General features: G+C 33.2%; 3 protein-coding genes and 1 long non-coding RNA gene across 5 annotated transcripts; 3 read left to right on the forward strand and 1 right to left on the reverse strand.

Annotated features, from left to right (window-relative positions):
• Nucleotides 1-1,286: 1,286 nt before the first annotated feature.
• Nucleotides 1,287-4,312, forward strand: LOC106332828. Its single transcript, XR_001268197.1, has 5 exons — nt 1,287-1,687; nt 1,814-1,921; nt 3,665-3,816; nt 3,905-3,971; nt 4,050-4,312. It is a non-coding gene; the product is annotated as an uncharacterized LOC106332828 (long non-coding RNA).
• A 1,958-nt stretch (nt 4,313-6,270) lies between these two features.
• Nucleotides 6,271-7,041, reverse strand: LOC106330454. The gene has a single exon (XM_013768915.1). It carries the CDS (start codon nt 7,039-7,041, stop codon nt 6,271-6,273), a length of 771 nt encoding a protein of 256 aa, XP_013624369.1.
• Nucleotides 7,042-8,237: 1,196 nt separating this feature from the next.
• LOC106331540 lies at nt 8,238-9,376 on the forward strand. Of its 2 annotated transcripts, XM_013769921.1 has the most exons (4): nt 8,238-8,344; nt 8,429-8,681; nt 8,855-8,934; nt 9,044-9,376. In XM_013769921.1, exons 2-4 carry the CDS (start codon nt 8,445-8,447, stop codon nt 9,192-9,194), a joined length of 468 nt encoding a protein of 155 aa, XP_013625375.1. In that variant the 5' UTR covers nt 8,238-8,344; nt 8,429-8,444; the 3' UTR covers nt 9,195-9,376. The 2 variants fall into 2 exon arrangements, with proteins under 2 accessions (XP_013625375.1, XP_013625373.1); XM_013769919.1 differs by having other exon boundaries at nt 8,269-8,681.
• Nucleotides 9,377-11,412: 2,036 nt separating this feature from the next.
• LOC106331519 (prolyl 4-hydroxylase 5-like) lies at nt 11,413-13,474 on the forward strand. Its single transcript, XM_013769898.1, has 8 exons — nt 11,413-11,760; nt 11,840-11,927; nt 12,196-12,293; nt 12,375-12,472; nt 12,582-12,711; nt 12,800-12,987; nt 13,094-13,190; nt 13,265-13,474. Exons 1-7 carry the CDS (start codon nt 11,555-11,557, stop codon nt 13,165-13,167), a joined length of 882 nt encoding a protein of 293 aa, XP_013625352.1. The 5' UTR covers nt 11,413-11,554; the 3' UTR covers nt 13,168-13,190; nt 13,265-13,474.
• The last annotated feature ends 3,195 nt before the right edge of the window (nt 13,475-16,669 follow it).

Consider the following 16,669-nt stretch of genomic DNA (forward strand, 5'->3'; position numbering starts at 1 on the left):
AAATCAACCAGTAAAAAATTGACATGTCAGCTTCACGTAATTCCCTGATTTTTGTCCACGTCACCCACTCTCGACCATTCGACTTCTTCTTCTTTCTCATCGGAATTACCTGCGAGGAATGGATCTCTTTCCTCTTTCGAGAGATTCTGCTTTTACCAACGTGGAGACAAAAAGAAGAAGGCAGTCCACACACACCTACCACCAAATTACACTAGAGCGAAAGAGAGAAAGAAACAAACTCTGAGGCGAACGAACAATTTTCGTTCAAATTTCTGAGGGCGAGAGAGAGAATCCTCCATTGTTACGATCGATCATGCCTCCATTGGAACAAGTGCGAACGATAAGCGCTTCAACGGCGATAATCTCCACGGTACATTTCCTCCTCTCTCCCGCTCCGTTATTTCTCAGCGTTAGCTGCTAGGTCGATAGATTTTGCTATTGTTCTGAACCATTTCAAGATTCGTGCGTGGAGATATATTTTCGATTTATAGCATGTTCTTATGTGGTTTCTTCGCATATCCATGGACGCTCTCTCATATTTAACTAAATCCTGCTCCAATTATAAATTGTGTAAAACAGTAAACATCACTGGATTCTTGCTCTTCTTGATCGGTTTCTGCTCCCTAATCATGATCGCCCAAACTCTATCATACCTCAATTTCTCTTCTCCTGGCCCAATAGTTCACAGCGAGGTCAAGCTTGACAACATTCTCTTTGATGAAATATTATCTGCCAAGATATCGGATTTTGGAGCTCCAATTGGATTGGACTATTCCTGCAAAGGTATGCGTTCTATTTCTACTTTCTAATAGCCACACTTTTTCTACTTGCAGAAAACCTTGATACAAAGTACCATTGCCACACATAGACTTAGTTTTTTTTTTTGTGTTGCTAGAAGCAACTGCCACTTCACCAAGCTGAGTTCAATCACTTCTGATTTCATTACCTGTCCATAAACCTGTTTTTAAAATGAGTAGTATTTTAAAATTGTGATGTTGATTGTAATCCACTAATACACCGTCAACCCTTTCAAAACAAGGTCTTTTAAAATGTCTCCTTTTGCGTCTAATTGTCTGAAAAATGTTGCAGTTTGAATAGGGTTTTATCATTTCCATGATTTCCCCATGTAAATTATTTTACTAAAGATTAGCCATATTGGGATCTAAACTATTTTTTTTCATCCCCGGATGCTGAAGATTACAACGTAGGCCAAATTGGCCAACAAGTCCACAGTGGTGCACCAGGTATGTCCATTCCTTACCTTACTTCACTTTCTCTACCAGTTATGTTTTGGTACTTACGGTTTATTGGATTCGTGTCGGCAGCACGAGGAAAATCTCATCACATTCATGATCCGATGAAAGAGGTTAGGAGGAGATAGTTCCTCCAGGCACAAAGGCTTTTCATGTCATGGCTACTTCCCACACTAAAGTATGAGCCAATCAAAGCAGTGGAACCAGTACGAGGCCCCAATACCTCTCACGGACACGAAGCTCTGCCTCATCATGCAGGACCCTTAGGTGTGTCGGAAAAATAAGAAAAAGAGGCGTAGGAAAACGTATAACACACCCGTGTCTTTACTCTCTCTGACATGAGATGTCACTAGAACATTTGTTCCTGGTGACAGCTTAGAGTCAACATCGAGAGAGACAGAGGATTGGAGGAAATGACGGCTGCTCGGGTCTTGGTGGGATCTCGAATTATAGTCCAAAGTCACTTTTCCCACCGGAAAAAAGTAATAGCTTTACACCCACGTTTTAGGGTTTTAAATTAGCGTTTCAGTTCTCTGATCCATGTTGTTTCCGTATCTCAGCTGGTGGAGAAATTGGAGCAGCACAGCTCTTGCGAGGAGGAAAGGAACATGTGATGATGTTCAACTAGGCTCCTGGAAGAGAGAGGGGATACAATCAAGAAGAAAGAAGTGAGTGTTTTTTTAGGTGAGTGGCTTTTGTTTTCAAGATAAAAACGTTTTATGGATTTGATAAAAAACGTTTTATCTATCTAATTATAATCATGGCACGCTCAAGCTCGGCTTTTACGAGGGTACTGTTTCTTAATGCTTGCTTATATTGGTTCTTTTCTTTATGATTAATTGTGAGTTTCAAATATAGATGAGTGTTGCCTAAAGTTTCTGTTTTGCACTTCTGTTGTGCAGATTACCCAGACGGACTTAGCTGAAGCTATTGGTGCGTCCCTACTTCAGTCAATAGGTGGTGGTTACACGTCTGTGGACATGTTTATTAAAAGTGTACGCATATCATTGGGATCTGTACGTCTGCTACAAATTACGGACTTTCTCTTTATGTTTGTGTACCGACAAAATCATCTTTCTTCTACATGTTTGATTGGGCAAGTAATTGTAGAATAGTGCAGAAAATATAAGAAAATATGAATAAATATTTTAGTGATTGTAAATCCTCTTTTTTAATTTCTCTATCTGCTTTTCAGCTTATGACAGAGAGATTAAAGCCGGTGCATGTCTAAGGATTACCAAGCGCAGGGATTGGAATAGTGCCCAACTCCAATGGAACGAACATGCATAGTACATGCTAGTCATGCATTTTGGTTTAAAATATATTATTAATTGCTGCGTACCAGCAAAATAAAAATTAGAATCTTCTTGATTTATTTAAAATGTATATTTAGTTAAATATAAATTCTCTACAATCTAGCTTTAATCCTGACCTTTTAAACCAAAAAATCTTTCCACACAAAACAGATTGGAATATTTAGAAAATGTAAGAGTTGAGTGATACATTAGAAATTAAAGATGGCGATACACAAAAATATTAAACAAACTCCTAAAGAAAGTAACTCTGTTAATGAACCCACATAAGTGTGAAAATAAATTATAGAATCAGTTTTACAATTAGTACTTTTTAAATAGTGGTCTTTTAAAGTTTATAAACCCTTTAAATTTAGTATTAAACAATGTTGATGTCAACGTTTGAATGTTTTTCTAGAACGGGCAGCGTCAACATGTATAGTAAGTGACATCAACTCATATATATTCTAAAAACCACAAAATATTTTCTAATAGTATAATTCTGAACCAAATTGTAAGTAAAACAATGTAAGTTTAGTGATTTAAAGCTAAAAAATATTAATCAGTTGAGATTAATAATATATTTTCATTTAACCTAATTATGTAAGATAAAAATATAAAAACTAAGTTTTAACAAATTATTTATCAATTTCACATTTTCTCACCATCCCATACATATTCAGATAGTAAAAAAGAAAAAAAAAACCATGAGTTTCACTCATATTTAAAACAAAGTAATATTTATATTTTCAGAAAATATATGTAATATATGTGTAATATATATATATATTAAATATAATGATATTTGCATAAACCTCAGTGAGGTACTTCATACTTTGAAGTTTGATCAAAATTCATCTCCCTCGCATGAAATTTTCTAAAGCACACTATTATATATTTCCATAGATCTCTCCAGAAGCAAAGGTGCAAGCCACAAAAGCAAAAGCAAGAGGACAAGACACGTTCACAGAAAGCATTTCTAGATGGCCATTGACACTTACACACATGTATTCAACACTAAAATACTTCAAAAACTCATAGGAAGATTCTCAAACTTATGTCCATTTTGTGATTCTGTGGCATTTCTTTGAACAAAGGCCATTGATTTTGACCCCACAGATCATACCTTCTTCTGAAACGGAAGCCTCTGCTGGTTGCGGTTAGGGCAAGCTGAACATGCCTTATATGATGCTAACGTCTGCAGAGAACTAAAACCTGATTGGTCTAAAAGATGTTGTTTCCGTGAAGGTGTTGCTCTTTGTTTCCTACAGGTAAAAACCATCTCACTTCTATTACAAAAAGCAGTTGACTTTGAACGCTGAAACATTATAATTCACTGAGTTATCAATGATTCTACAGAGATTTGTTGAGGCAGCCAATGCCTTTTTACGAAGGAGTAAAGCAAAGAGATCAGTGATGAGTTCAGGTTTGTTTGAAACCCTCATTATGTTTTGTTTTTTTTTCCTATCGTTTTTCAAGATACTGTCTTTTCTTTCTTCTACAGAGAAGTTGTAGATGCTCAAAAGGAAGTTTCCCGGCAAGGAAAAGATTAAGGCCAAACCATAAGATCTTCTAGAGAAGACTCTTTTTAGTATATGTATGAAGTTTTGATATTGCTTCTTACCTTAGTCTCTCTCATGACATTGTTGCCTATCTTTACTTACACGTACTAAAAACTTCAGGCATAAAGTTTTGTTTGTGCTCTGATTTTGTCATTGTGTTTGGATTTACAAATTTGATTTTTAAAAATTGTAAACAATGATTTTATTTGTTATACATAACATTTTTTTTTTTGCCACCAAAAATCTAATCTACTAAACCGCTTTTATCTTTTGATATCTAATCTATTACTCATATTTGAACAATCTATTGCAATAACTCTCAACGATAGTATGATATTATCTAGACATTTTTTATAACAATATTACATACAGTCCTGTTGTTCCCGACTTTTCTCAACGATGATGTGTAACCATTGTCAGCTATACTTCCCCTTCCAATTAGGCAACATGAAGAAAGGGGGAGACTTTATGCTGTAGACATGGTTTTGCTTGATCAGAAGGTTTATTTATCTCGAGACTAATATTATGTGTTTCTACAATAAGAGTCAGAGACAAGCAGAAGAGAAGCTCGAGAGATATGTAGTGCTGGTCCAAGCCATATTCCTAAATATAATCTTACAATATACTTAATGATGTAAAGATAACAAACAATATAAAACTGAAATTAAACACCCACTTTACTCATAGAAAGAAGAGTAAAACAAAAGTTAAAATCTAAGTTTCCAAAAGTTTCCTTAAAATTTAAATGCTGTAATCTTAGGTGAATATATAAATTTACAAATTTTAAAGTTTAACAACAATTTCTGACTTATAAACCTATGTTAAGTGGGACAGTTTTTTTTTTTAGGTCTGAGTCTGCAAGAAATTTAATTATATGACTTATTTGTGAAATAACCAAAAAAAGAGAAAATTAGATTTTTAGAGAGGGAAGAGAGAGTTAGGAAGAGAATGGAGGAGAGAGGGTAGGATTTTAGTTAGATAGTGAATTATGTTTTTTTGGTGTTATTAAACTCAATTTACCTTAATTATATATACACTTAAGTTGGTTAACTTTATAAAAAAATTTCTATGAGTTTTTAGTAAGAGTTAATGTTGGCTTATATACTAATAGTTTTTGTTTACAAAATTTTAATTTTTTAAAACCTATTAGATTTAGTAAATAACACTGAAATATTTTAATGTAATCAAACCTAAAATATTATGAGCAAATATTGCATCATGGACAAAAATGAGCCTTGATCAATAACAAAATCATGAATAGTCTGCTAAATTTTTACATTTCTCAAACATTTATCACAAACACAACCTTAAAAGTCTTTTTCCTCTTCTCTACTCTCACTCGAATACAAATAACTAAAGCAAATTACAAACTGATAAAACTATTCACTTTTACAAAACGAAATTGGAGGCGAAACAAAATACTTAGCGAATCTCTCAAATGGTTCCTAACTTTAACAAAGAACCCAGACATGTGAACATAGCCTCGGATGTTATAACTTTTGCATGATCTCAAGACAGAGGAAAAATAATTGTTTACCTAGAACATCCATCGAACACTATCATAGGCAAAAACCCGGGCGTAGCCCGGGAAAAAACTCTAGTTTATGTAAAAGCTTAAAAACCCTCTGTTTAATAATCATAAGTATGTGCTTGACTTGGATTTGTGATTATATTTCTCTGTTTATCTGATCATCTCTATAATCATAAGTTTTTGTTATTGCAATCGTTTTTCTGGTGGGGCTAATTCACTATCCAGTTTGTTGAAGTTAGTTCTTTAAAGCACATACGATCCGATATACATTCGGGTCAGGTTATAGGATTCAGTCACTTAAACTCTATTTGGATTGAATTTGATTAATATACTTTGAGTTTGCCTAAATTTTATAATTCTATTTAAAACCTATTATATTATATATATATATATATATATATATTATTTTATGTTTGGTTGATAAAACTTGGAGTTTAGATTTTTTTTTTTTGATTTTTTTTTTTGAAAAAATTTGAAATTTATTGATCAAACTATGAATTCATTTACAAAAGAATTAAAGAATCGAAAGAAAAAGACTTTGTGCTTGTCTTTACGTGACTCTAATCAACTCTAAACTCTCGCTATTTCAAACCACCTTTTCATCAATCCTTCTAGTTTGTGGGAAACATGTATCAAAGAGATGATATTCTGTTCTTGACCGCTTTGTCAATGAGCTTAATGAGTTGTGCTACAGTCTGATTACCGCTGAGATGCCTTCGAGCATTGCGCTCCCTCCAGACATGATAGACTGTTGTCTTAAAAGCGAGCCGTAGAAGAATACTGTCCAGTTGACAACGTCCTCCATCCTGAATAAAAGTGAGTGTATCCTGCCAATCTGGATTGATACCTGGTCCAATGAGCACACTAGCGACTCTATCCCAAACTGAATACGAGTAAGGGCAAGCAAAAAACATGCGATCTCTAGTCTCATCCCGCTCTCCACATAAGACACAATCCTGCCTAATGCCCCACATTCTCATTCTGTCTCCAGTTGATAACATGTTTTGAACAGCTAACCAAAGTATGAAGGAGTAGCGAGGCACACCCTGTGGAAACCAGACACTACTACACCAAGCCACTTGTGCCTTCCTACTTCGAATTTGATCCCAAGTGTCCCTTGCCGAGAACTGCTCTTTGTATGTGTCCATGGCGTGGCACCACATATACACATTTTCACCGAGATCAGCCTGCATAACAGGTGTAGCTTGAATCTTTGCGTGTAACGCCTGAAAATGTCTACTCCGCTGACCCCTAACCTTCCACTGTCCCTGTGATACCGCCTCAGAGACCCGAGCTCCTCTTCTTACTCCAAGATAACGAGTCCCAGTAGCTCCAGTTATGTCGAATAGTTTCCCCATCTCCAACCAATCATCAAACCAGGAAAAAGCTTTTTCACCATTCATGACTTCTATTCGAATGAAAGGATAAGCCAGCTGTCTTAGTTTGAGAAGCTTCCTCCAAATCCAAGAGCCTTTATTATCATCTCTAACATCCCAAAAAGAGCTTTGTTGTAGCACATAGTGTTGCACCCATGAAACCCATAAAGAATCTGATCGTGTGAGCAACCTCCATATCAAAGAGAGGGCGAAGACTTTTTATGAATCTTTAAGCCTGCGCAATCCAAGTCCTCCTTCTGTCTTCGGGTAACATAAGTCTTCACACTTCACTTTAGCCTTGTGAGTCTGATGCGGAGATCCAGACCACAGAAAAACACTACACAAACTCTCAATCACTTCAAAGCAACCCATAGGAAGGATAAATGCAAAGCTCCAGAAATTGACAATGCTGGATATCACAGACTTGATTAGCTGCAGCCTGCCAGCAAAGGAGAGGCTTTTATTCGTCCAAGACAACATCTTGTTTTTGATCTTGTCTATAAAAGGCTCGTAGTCTGATTTAGTGAGTGCTTTGGTCGTAAGAGGAGTTTAGATATTTACTTCTAATCAATTTTCTTTTGATGTTTTTTTTATGGGTAATTCACTCAAATAGTTTAGTTTTTTTTAAGTTTTTGTCACAAAAATTGCATTTAATAAAAAAAATGACTAAAATAGTTCATTTTTATTTTGAAAATTTTAGTTTTTATTTTTTATTTTTAAAAATTTGAAACCATATTCTCAAAACCCCCACCCAACTCTAAGTCTAGATTAATTAACTCTAAGATATAAAAAAAATTACTCTTTAATAGAAAATTTTTTGGTCATTTTTGAAATGGAAAACTATTTTTGTGATAAAAACCTAAAAATAACTATCGAATTTCTCTTTTTCGATTACTAAATGAAACTTGAAATATCATTTACCGGATTTGTTTGAATAAGAACGGATAGTTTAATCAGAATTTCGGATTTAATGACAAACGCCGGTCTACTAGTTGTTTAATGGAGTACGTCATGCTGAAAATGGCCTTCCGGTGATATTGATTGCGATGGCCATTATGATTCAACGGCTGTGATTGAAAGATGTACCATTAGGTGCTTCAAGACCATATGCTTTTGCATTATCCTCACATTACCTAATTGCTTACTTTATTATTGAATGAAGTTTAGAAGTTACACCCACCTGTCTTTTTCTTCTACAGTATAGCTTAAAGCTTATAGTTTGTCTTGACGTACAAGATAATTGCAACAAGTTGGCAGAGTAGACATAGACGTTCATTTAATTGTTTGGTAGACTCTTTAAGAATCTCAGGTGTATCTCTTTAGTTTGAAGGTTAGATTCAGAATCTGTTAGGTTCAGCAGCTTTTTCTCCTCATTCTCTTTGTGATCTTTGAGCTACTCCTCTTGTGTATATAGTTTTAGCTGTATATAAATGAAGAAGCAGATTATGGATGAGTCTGAGAATTTGTGTTTCAAGAAGTCACTGATGTCGCCTCCTCCTCCTCCACCGCTTCCTCCATCTCCAGGATATGGATCAAGAAAGATCGATGGAGACAGCATAACCAATATACAGATCAAGAAGTTCTGGAGGCAGAAGCAGATCATTGAAGAGGAGCATCTCTTTGCTGCTATTAAGGCTGCATCTCGTGTTAGAGCCCGCAATCTCTCTGTACGTCCTTTGGTTTTAACAATTCTTGTGCGTTTCTTAATTCATTTAAGAGGAAAAATGGATCTTTCTTTTGTAGAAGTTTTTATATGATCTCGTGTTTTTAACTTGAGGAGATTCTTTAGATCAAACCAATCGATGAAAGCTAGAGGTTCTAAGATCGATAATTGTTTCAGGATGAGGACTACAAACGCTTTGAAGAAAGCTTAGACATGGAAGACTCTGAAATTGAAGCTCAAGAGGGAATTAAAGACTGGTCTCTGTTTATTTCTCCTTGACATAATCTTACACCTTTAACACATACTATATATTGAACCACCTTGTTTTTTGAGCTATTTGAATGTTGAATGTGTATCCTCTATCAGGTGGATGAAGAGCAAGTATGCCTACTTGAACCAGCCTGCTCTTGGATCTTCTGATTCACTGAAGAGAAAAAGGTTTTCGTCTTATGTACCAAACTATTTCTCCTTCAAGCCTTGCATTCCTCTCTATGCAACGTCGCTCAATGTCTTTTAGATATGAGCAAATTCTCTTTCAAGATCAATTGTCTTGTGTATATATGTCTACATATATGTGTGTTTGTGTCTATGTACATTCATGTGTTACTGTTCCCATGTTAATGGATATGGACTTTATTGTGTGATTGTTGATTTGTAACTATTGAATAAAATTCAATATTAGTATGGAACATTAATTTCTTCTTGTTCCGTAGATGATAAGGTTATTGTACTTTGGTGTTTATATAATTCTACTCATAGCAGATGAACACTTAGGATCCTAACTGTTGACCAAAGAACGAAAAAAAATAATGTATTTTTTTACTGTTTTTGATTATTTTTACCATTTATAAAAAATACTTTTTCCTTTTCATTCATTTTCATTCTTTTTATTTTAAAGGAATATAAAACAAATTTGTTTTTCAATAAAATTGATAAGGAATAATTTTTTTTTTCATTCCTACAATTTTATTCCTCTGTATTTTGTCGCTACTCATTCTTAATGTTCAACAGTTAGACTCTTAATCTCTATCTATATCTCAAGTATTATTGAATTGTTTTTTTCTTTTCTTGTTAGTTGAGAGGTATGTGAGCCAAAGTCCAACTAATGTTCCAATAGTACAATACTGATTATCTAGTCTAGTCTTAAATTTTTCTAACCAGACCTAAGAAGACCTTATATGTTGTGATCTAGGACCAATGGAATTATATTTTTCCTCAAACACAACATCTTCCATAAAACTACAAGTGTTCAGTTAAATATTACGGAATTGTTGCCAAAATTTAATCATGGGTTGTTGTCAGTAGCAACCATTGATAAAAACAACTAACTGATTTCGATTAATAGAACAATATTAAGTGAATGTAAGATTTATTTGGGATTGATGTAAAATAACATTTTAAGATTATCTGAAAGGGAATTATATTATCTTTATGCTGGTAAGAATTGGATTAGTGGTCTACTATTTACAACTAAGGATTTTGTATTAACAGGAAAAAACTAAGGACTTAGTATTAAACATTACCCACTAAAGAAAAGGTTGACTTTTTAGATAGACAACTAAAGACTTAAAGATGTGACCATATCATGTTTTGGTAAATGTCGAACATGTTCTTATCACGTCACAATTTATAAATAAACAAAGACAACTTACATTGAACAACAAGAAATTTTGATTTATAAATCTGGTCCAAGACTAAAAAGTAGAGGATAGATCTATATGCTATTTTCCATTATTGACTTACCTTGATAGGCAGTAACGTTATAACTTTCAAAGCCTCTTTTATTTGACATCTCCCAAAAGTAAATACTAAAACAATGTTTTTATTCATCAATCTTGTTTAGAGAAGAACATCATTTGTGATCGTAAATGTGTCTTATCGCCATTTACAATTAAAATAATCTATAAAATTCGGAATTAAAAAACTCCTTTTTCTTTTCCAACCACTCCATTATTATACTGTTCCCGAAAATAAGATTTTTTAGATTTTTTTCTTCTTTCACAAATATAGATTTTATATATTTTTAAGGTATTTTTGTATATTTTTGAAAAACATTAATTACAAATATTTGAATTGATTAGATTTAATTGGTGGAGAATAATTGGAAAGTGTATAGAAAAATAAATACTCCCTCCATTTCATATTGTAAGTAGTTTTAGGGAAATGTTTTTGTTTCAAAATGTAAGTAGTTTTCGTATTTCTAGGTAACTTTTACATTTATTGAATACAGTGTGACCAATCAAATTAAATAGATTTATTTTTTATTGGTTAAATTATATCTAACATATTTATTATAAAATACTTCTTAATCTTCGTGCTTTTATCCAAAACTATTTATATTAAGAAACGGAGAGAGTAATAAACTAAACCGTAAAAATTTATTATATTCTTAATAATCGTAAAATTTTTAGAAAATCTTAATTTCGGATACGGAGGCAGTATGTCGAAAATGTAAGAAACTTATCCAGAAAAAAAAAAAAAAGAGATTAGTGCCAAATAAAATCGAGGACATTAATAATAATCGGCTCAAGTTTGTCACCGACTCGCACACATAGACAAAACAAATTAGGGTGAAATCCGAATTACCCAAAAGTATCGGGAGCTAAAAATATAAATAACAGAAAAATAAAGGGCTGAGTTGGAATATTAAAAGTCAAAGCCACCTTCTCTTACACAGTGTCTGTATCCAACAAAATAACACGACGAAGAAGAAGAAGAAAACAAACACGAAGAAGATAGTACATAATAATAATAATAATAATTGCTTTATATATATTTATAAATAATAAACTCCAATCACCAAAGCTGCTCTGTGACTTGGTCTCGTTCAATGTTTGTCATTTAGATCTTGAGAGACAGAAAATCAAAAGTCAAACAATGGCGTCGAAATCGAAGAACAACATTCGTTACCAACCGAGAAAACCATCATCGAGATCGACTCAAGCGTTCACGGTGATCATCCTACTGCTCGTGGTGATTATGATTCTTCTCGGTCTCGGGATCTTGTCACTTCCAAATGCAAACAGAAACTCTTCCAAGCCCAACGACTTGACCAACATTGTACGCAAGAGCCAGGAGCAGAGGTTAGTGATAAACGATTCGAATTGAATTTTCTGGAATCGATTCATGAGTGTTTTATTTTTTGTGAATTTTGATATATAGTAGTGGTGGAGATGAGGAAGGGAACGGGGAGCGTTGGGTTGAAGTGATATCGTGGGAGCCTAGAGCTGTCGTTTACCACAATTTTTTGGTAACACAGATTGCCTCTTCTTAGAGTTCTTGTTTCTTGTCTGACAAGATAAAGCTAAGTTGATGTTTTTGTTTCTAAGTTTAGTTTGACTTTGTGATCCCACAGAGTTTAGATCTACTTGAATCTTCTTTTAAAATTTGTTGAAAATGGAGGAAACACGTTTTTGTCAGTGAGAAACACACATGTGGTTTGTGTCTGAAATGAGTTACTAAATTGGAATGTCCGAGATGTGATCTTGTGCTTCTTTTTTATTTCTGTTTCTTTTTAGACCAATGAAGAATGTGAGCACCTGATCAACCTCGCTAAACCCAACATGGTTAAGTCAGCGGTGGTTGATGAGAAAACCGGTGGGAGCAAAGACAGCAGGTTTGCATCCCACTCTTATCGTTCAAACTTGGGAAAGGTTTGTTGTTTCTTAATTTGTGTATACGGTCCCTCTCTTTTCAGAGTAAGGACGAGCTCTGGAACTTTCCTTGGGAGAGGACATGACGAAATTGTTGAGACTATTGAGAAAAGGATTTCAGATTTCACCTTCATTCCTGTTGGTACGTACCCTTTTTTGCTTTAGTTATCCAATAAGTGATGAAAACATCTAAAAGATTTTGTCATTTACCGGTTGATCTGACTCCTGATTTTATGAATTTTGTTTTGTAGAAAATGGAGAAGGTCTTCAGGTTCTTCACTACCAAGTAGGCCAGAAGTATGAGCCTCACTATGATTATTTCTTAGATGAGTTCAACACCAAGAACGGTGGGCAACGTATAGCTACTGTGCTTATGTACCTGTAAGTAACCAAAAGATAAATCTTTTTTTCTCAGATAAATTTCTTTATGCTTTTTTTTAAAAGAATCTTCTTTTGGATAATACTTTAGCTCGGATGTTGATGATGGTGGCGAGACCGTGTTCCCGGCTGCAAAAGGAAACATTAGTGCAGTCCCGTGGTGGAACGAGCTCTCGAAATGTGGCAAAGAAGGACTCTCTGTTCTACCAAAGAAGCGAGATGCTTTACTTTTCTGGAACATGAGACCTGATGCTTCTCTAGACCCTTCCAGTTTGCATGGTGAAAAGATCCAACAACCAAAACGCTCTCTTTTGCTTTCACTGAGAATAATAATAATAATATCAGTGTCTCTTAACTTCTATGTCCTCTGGCTTTGATTTTTCAGGGGGATGTCCAGTGGTGAAAGGAAACAAATGGTCATCCACCAAATGGTTCCACGTCCACGAGTTCAAGGTCTAAAATAGAAACTAAAATTTGAAGAGGTAATCTCTTAAATCTTGAACTACCTATTGACATTTTCAAGTATCTATCTTTAACTTCTTTAATCTGTTTGTAGGTTTTCACGACAGCTCAAGTTTGTGTATTGTTGTATTTTCCCTTAAAGTGAGGATCATTACTTAGGAAACTGGAGACTGTTTGTTCACGAGGGATATTTGAACATTTTCTACTTTTTCTTCTAAACTACTTGAGATTTTTGTAACTTTATATGTTCAGTCTGAGTTTTATAACTTCAATAATACAACCACGCATTTTCTGTTTGCACTCACTAATACTCCAATATCTGTATATATGAAAGATCGGAGAAGATACTGGCAACAGGATAAGCATCATTTGGGGTTGATAAAAATAGATATAGATGATATCCTCATCATATGCATCTTTGTTAAGAGCTGGTTGATTCGATTCTTGATCCGTTTAGATTCGAACCAAAAAATCCATAATTCTATGTAGCAAAGCAAATATCAAAATAAAGCTACGATAAAAAAAACCCTAACTCTAATCTCTCTTCTCTCTCTGGCGGCCGCCGTCTCGTGCGCGCGGTCGCCGGAAATAAACCGTTTTTCTTTTCCACTCCTCTCATGTTTTATGCTCTTCTTTGTTATTTTCTTGTATTCTTTGTCTGCGTTTTGTGGTCTTAGTGATCTATTTTGCCTTCTTACGGTTTGAAACTAATCAGTGTTAAAAAAAGCAAAGCAAATATTAATATGCAATATCCGTAAGAAACAAAGAAAATCACAAATATTAATAATTTTAAGAACGGATATCCGATCCGATCTATTATATGTGTATATATACATATATTTAGAAAATTATATATATAAGTTATATAAATAAAATATTATATATATATTTGTAGTATTTTTATTTACTAAATTTATTAAATTATGTATTAGAATTTTTTAAATTAAATATAATTTTATTTTTGTAATAAAATATTATTATTTTATATTATTTTTGGAATTATTTATTTATTTTTTAATTTTAGATTTTTGGTCGGATATCCGATTCAATCTGTAAAATAAATAAAAAATTACAAAAATATTTGGACGAAACGGATCGGGATACCGAATATCCTGATGGTTACGAATCGAATCGGATCAGTTAATTGATCATTCAGATGAAACAGATCAGATCACGAATACCTCTAAAAATCCGGATATCCAATTCGTGCCCATCTTTGTATTTTATTGTCTATAAAATAAACTTAGATTTATTGAAACCTGAACATCCACATCGATTTATTTTGTTTTGTTAAATAAAATTTAAATGTAATAAATAAATATAATAATTAACTAGCAATTTATATACATCCAAAGTTCCAAATGGAATCTGATATGAATTTTATGTTACCGAACCCGATCTTACATAGAGATCCAATATCTAAACAATCGGATCCCAACATGAACTGAACTCGAGAAAATTACAGATATCTGATACATAAATATATATCTAGAAATATTAGTTAAGTTAGTACTTAGAATAATTCAAATATTTAAAATAATAATTATAAATTTTAATATATATATATAAAAAAACAAATCTGAACCAGTTATTTTTGATAAAATCGGTAAATTTTTAAATATGACTACTAGGTGTGGGCTCACACTTTGTACGAGCTAATATATATTTTAATAATTTTAATTTAATATTATTTTATATTTATGTTAATGTAATTAATTAGATATAAATATTATTTTGTGTTTTTCTGTCTTTTTAACCAAATTTCAATTGTTTATTGTATGAATTTTTTTTCTTATTATTTATACATGATTCTTCTGTTTAGAAAGTTAATCTCAATTTAACAGAGTTTTTTTTAATATTAAAGAGTCTAATTTTTTTAAAAAAAATTGGTTTACTTGCAAACGTACTCAATATTAAAAAAAAAACTTTAGTTTATTAGTATATGTTCTTGGCCACGTAGAAAAATGAAAAAAACTTGAATTAAAAAAATCAGATACTTGGTTTGCATACCAAGATCCAATGAGCATGTTAACATGTATCACTAAATATTAAAAAAAAAATTAATTGGTGTCATACTGTCATGTAGGCCTGGGATTTATAACCGAACTGAAATTACCGAATCGAACCGAACCAAGATTTGGTCATTTCGGTTTCACTTCGGTTACTACAACAGAACCGATCGGCGGAAGCTTCAAATGTGTTCGGTTATCGGTTCGGCTCGGTTCGGGTTGATGAACCGAACGGTTAACCGAAACAAAACCCTTAAAACTGTTTTGTAGTTCTTCCACCTCCGATGCAGAAGATTCCTGTATCAAAACCAGTAAACCCATTCTCTCCAGGGTGCGATGAAGTAGACTATTTCTTTTATAACTCTTGATCCAAGCTTTGAAGTGATGAATTCGGAAAAAGATGTATTGTTTGTTTCTTCCGCCGTCGTAGTTGACGATCTGATTTTTATAATCTAGATCCACATTCGCAACTAAACCTAGAAAAACTATTTCATATTTGGGCTATATTGTTTTATAAGGTTTAGATGGCCCATCTTTACATGAATTCAAAACATTTTAGAACATTAAATTGACCAAAGGCCTAAGTGTTAAATATTAAAATGACACACGTTTTTTATCACGTGCTTGTCTTCTTAATTTTCAGCCCTAATTTGTTCAGCTTCTACGGGCCGCCATTAACGCTTCTTCAACTACCAGATAAATTTGCTTCGCGTGCACATATTCAGATCCACTACTAAGCTTCATCATATTTTCAAAACCGAACTATCTGAACCGAATAAACCGAGTTCCGAACCGAACCGAACCGATTCTATATTCGGTTTCATTCGGTGATTTTTTCCCACGCCGAACTACCCGACAAACCGAGAAACCGAACCGAGTTGACCCGAAATAACCGAAGTCGCAGGCCTCAGTGTCATGTCATAAAAATAGAACAAAATTAATTAAATTAAACTCTGAAAAAATTACATTGTGTCTCGGATAGTCAATTCTAACTTAGTTAAAAATCATTTTTCTCCATTGAGATATTTCAAAAGTTCAACATTCACAAATAATATCTAAAACACAATTTTTTTTATATTTTATGGTATCATCATTGAAAATGAATTATGCAGAATAAAAAAATCCCGTTGAGATAACATATATAAAAATTTACCAAAATACAAATCGCCAAAAGAATATTTTTCAATAGAAGCATGAATCCTAGTTCCCTACAAATTAAATTTCAAATAAGGGACTAACAACAAATCATATAATTAAAGTGAATCAAAAATGAAATAAATTAATATATTTCCAACGACATCAACACCAATTCAATTGAAACAAATTTTGACTTTTTCATGATTCGACAGCATCAACACTTTTACTCTAATTTTATAGTAATTTTTGTAACAAATTTTGACTTTTACTCAATAACTCTGATAAAAAAAAGTGAAATGAAGTTTTGTAAGTTTTGTGTGTATTTTCCATCAAACGTATGATGAAAATATATA

This window comes from Brassica oleracea, chromosome C3, assembly GCF_000695525.1.
Source record: "Brassica oleracea var. oleracea cultivar TO1000 chromosome C3, BOL, whole genome shotgun sequence".
Taxonomy (NCBI): Eukaryota; Viridiplantae; Streptophyta; class Magnoliopsida; order Brassicales; family Brassicaceae; genus Brassica; species Brassica oleracea.

Coding starts and splice junctions, on each gene's coding strand:
- LOC106331519 (XM_013769898.1), top strand. CDS start 11,555: ATGGCGTCGAAATCGAAGAACAACATTCGTTACCAACCGAGAAAACCA. Junction 12,473..12,581: donor TTTCACCTTCATTCCTGTTG/GTACGTACCCTT, acceptor TTTGTTTTGTAG/AAAATGGAGAAGGTCTTCAG. Junction 12,712..12,799: donor GCTACTGTGCTTATGTACCT/GTAAGTAACCAA, acceptor ATAATACTTTAG/CTCGGATGTTGATGATGGTG.
- LOC106331540 (XM_013769921.1), top strand. CDS start 8,445: ATGAAGAAGCAGATTATGGATGAGTCTGAGAATTTGTGTTTCAAGAAG. Junction 8,682..8,854: donor TTAGAGCCCGCAATCTCTCT/GTACGTCCTTTG, acceptor TAATTGTTTCAG/GATGAGGACTACAAACGCTT. Junction 8,935..9,043: donor CAAGAGGGAATTAAAGACTG/GTCTCTGTTTAT, acceptor ATCCTCTATCAG/GTGGATGAAGAGCAAGTATG.
- LOC106330454 (XM_013768915.1), bottom strand. CDS start 7,041: ATGAATGGTGAAAAAGCTTTTTCCTGGTTTGATGATTGGTTGGAGATG.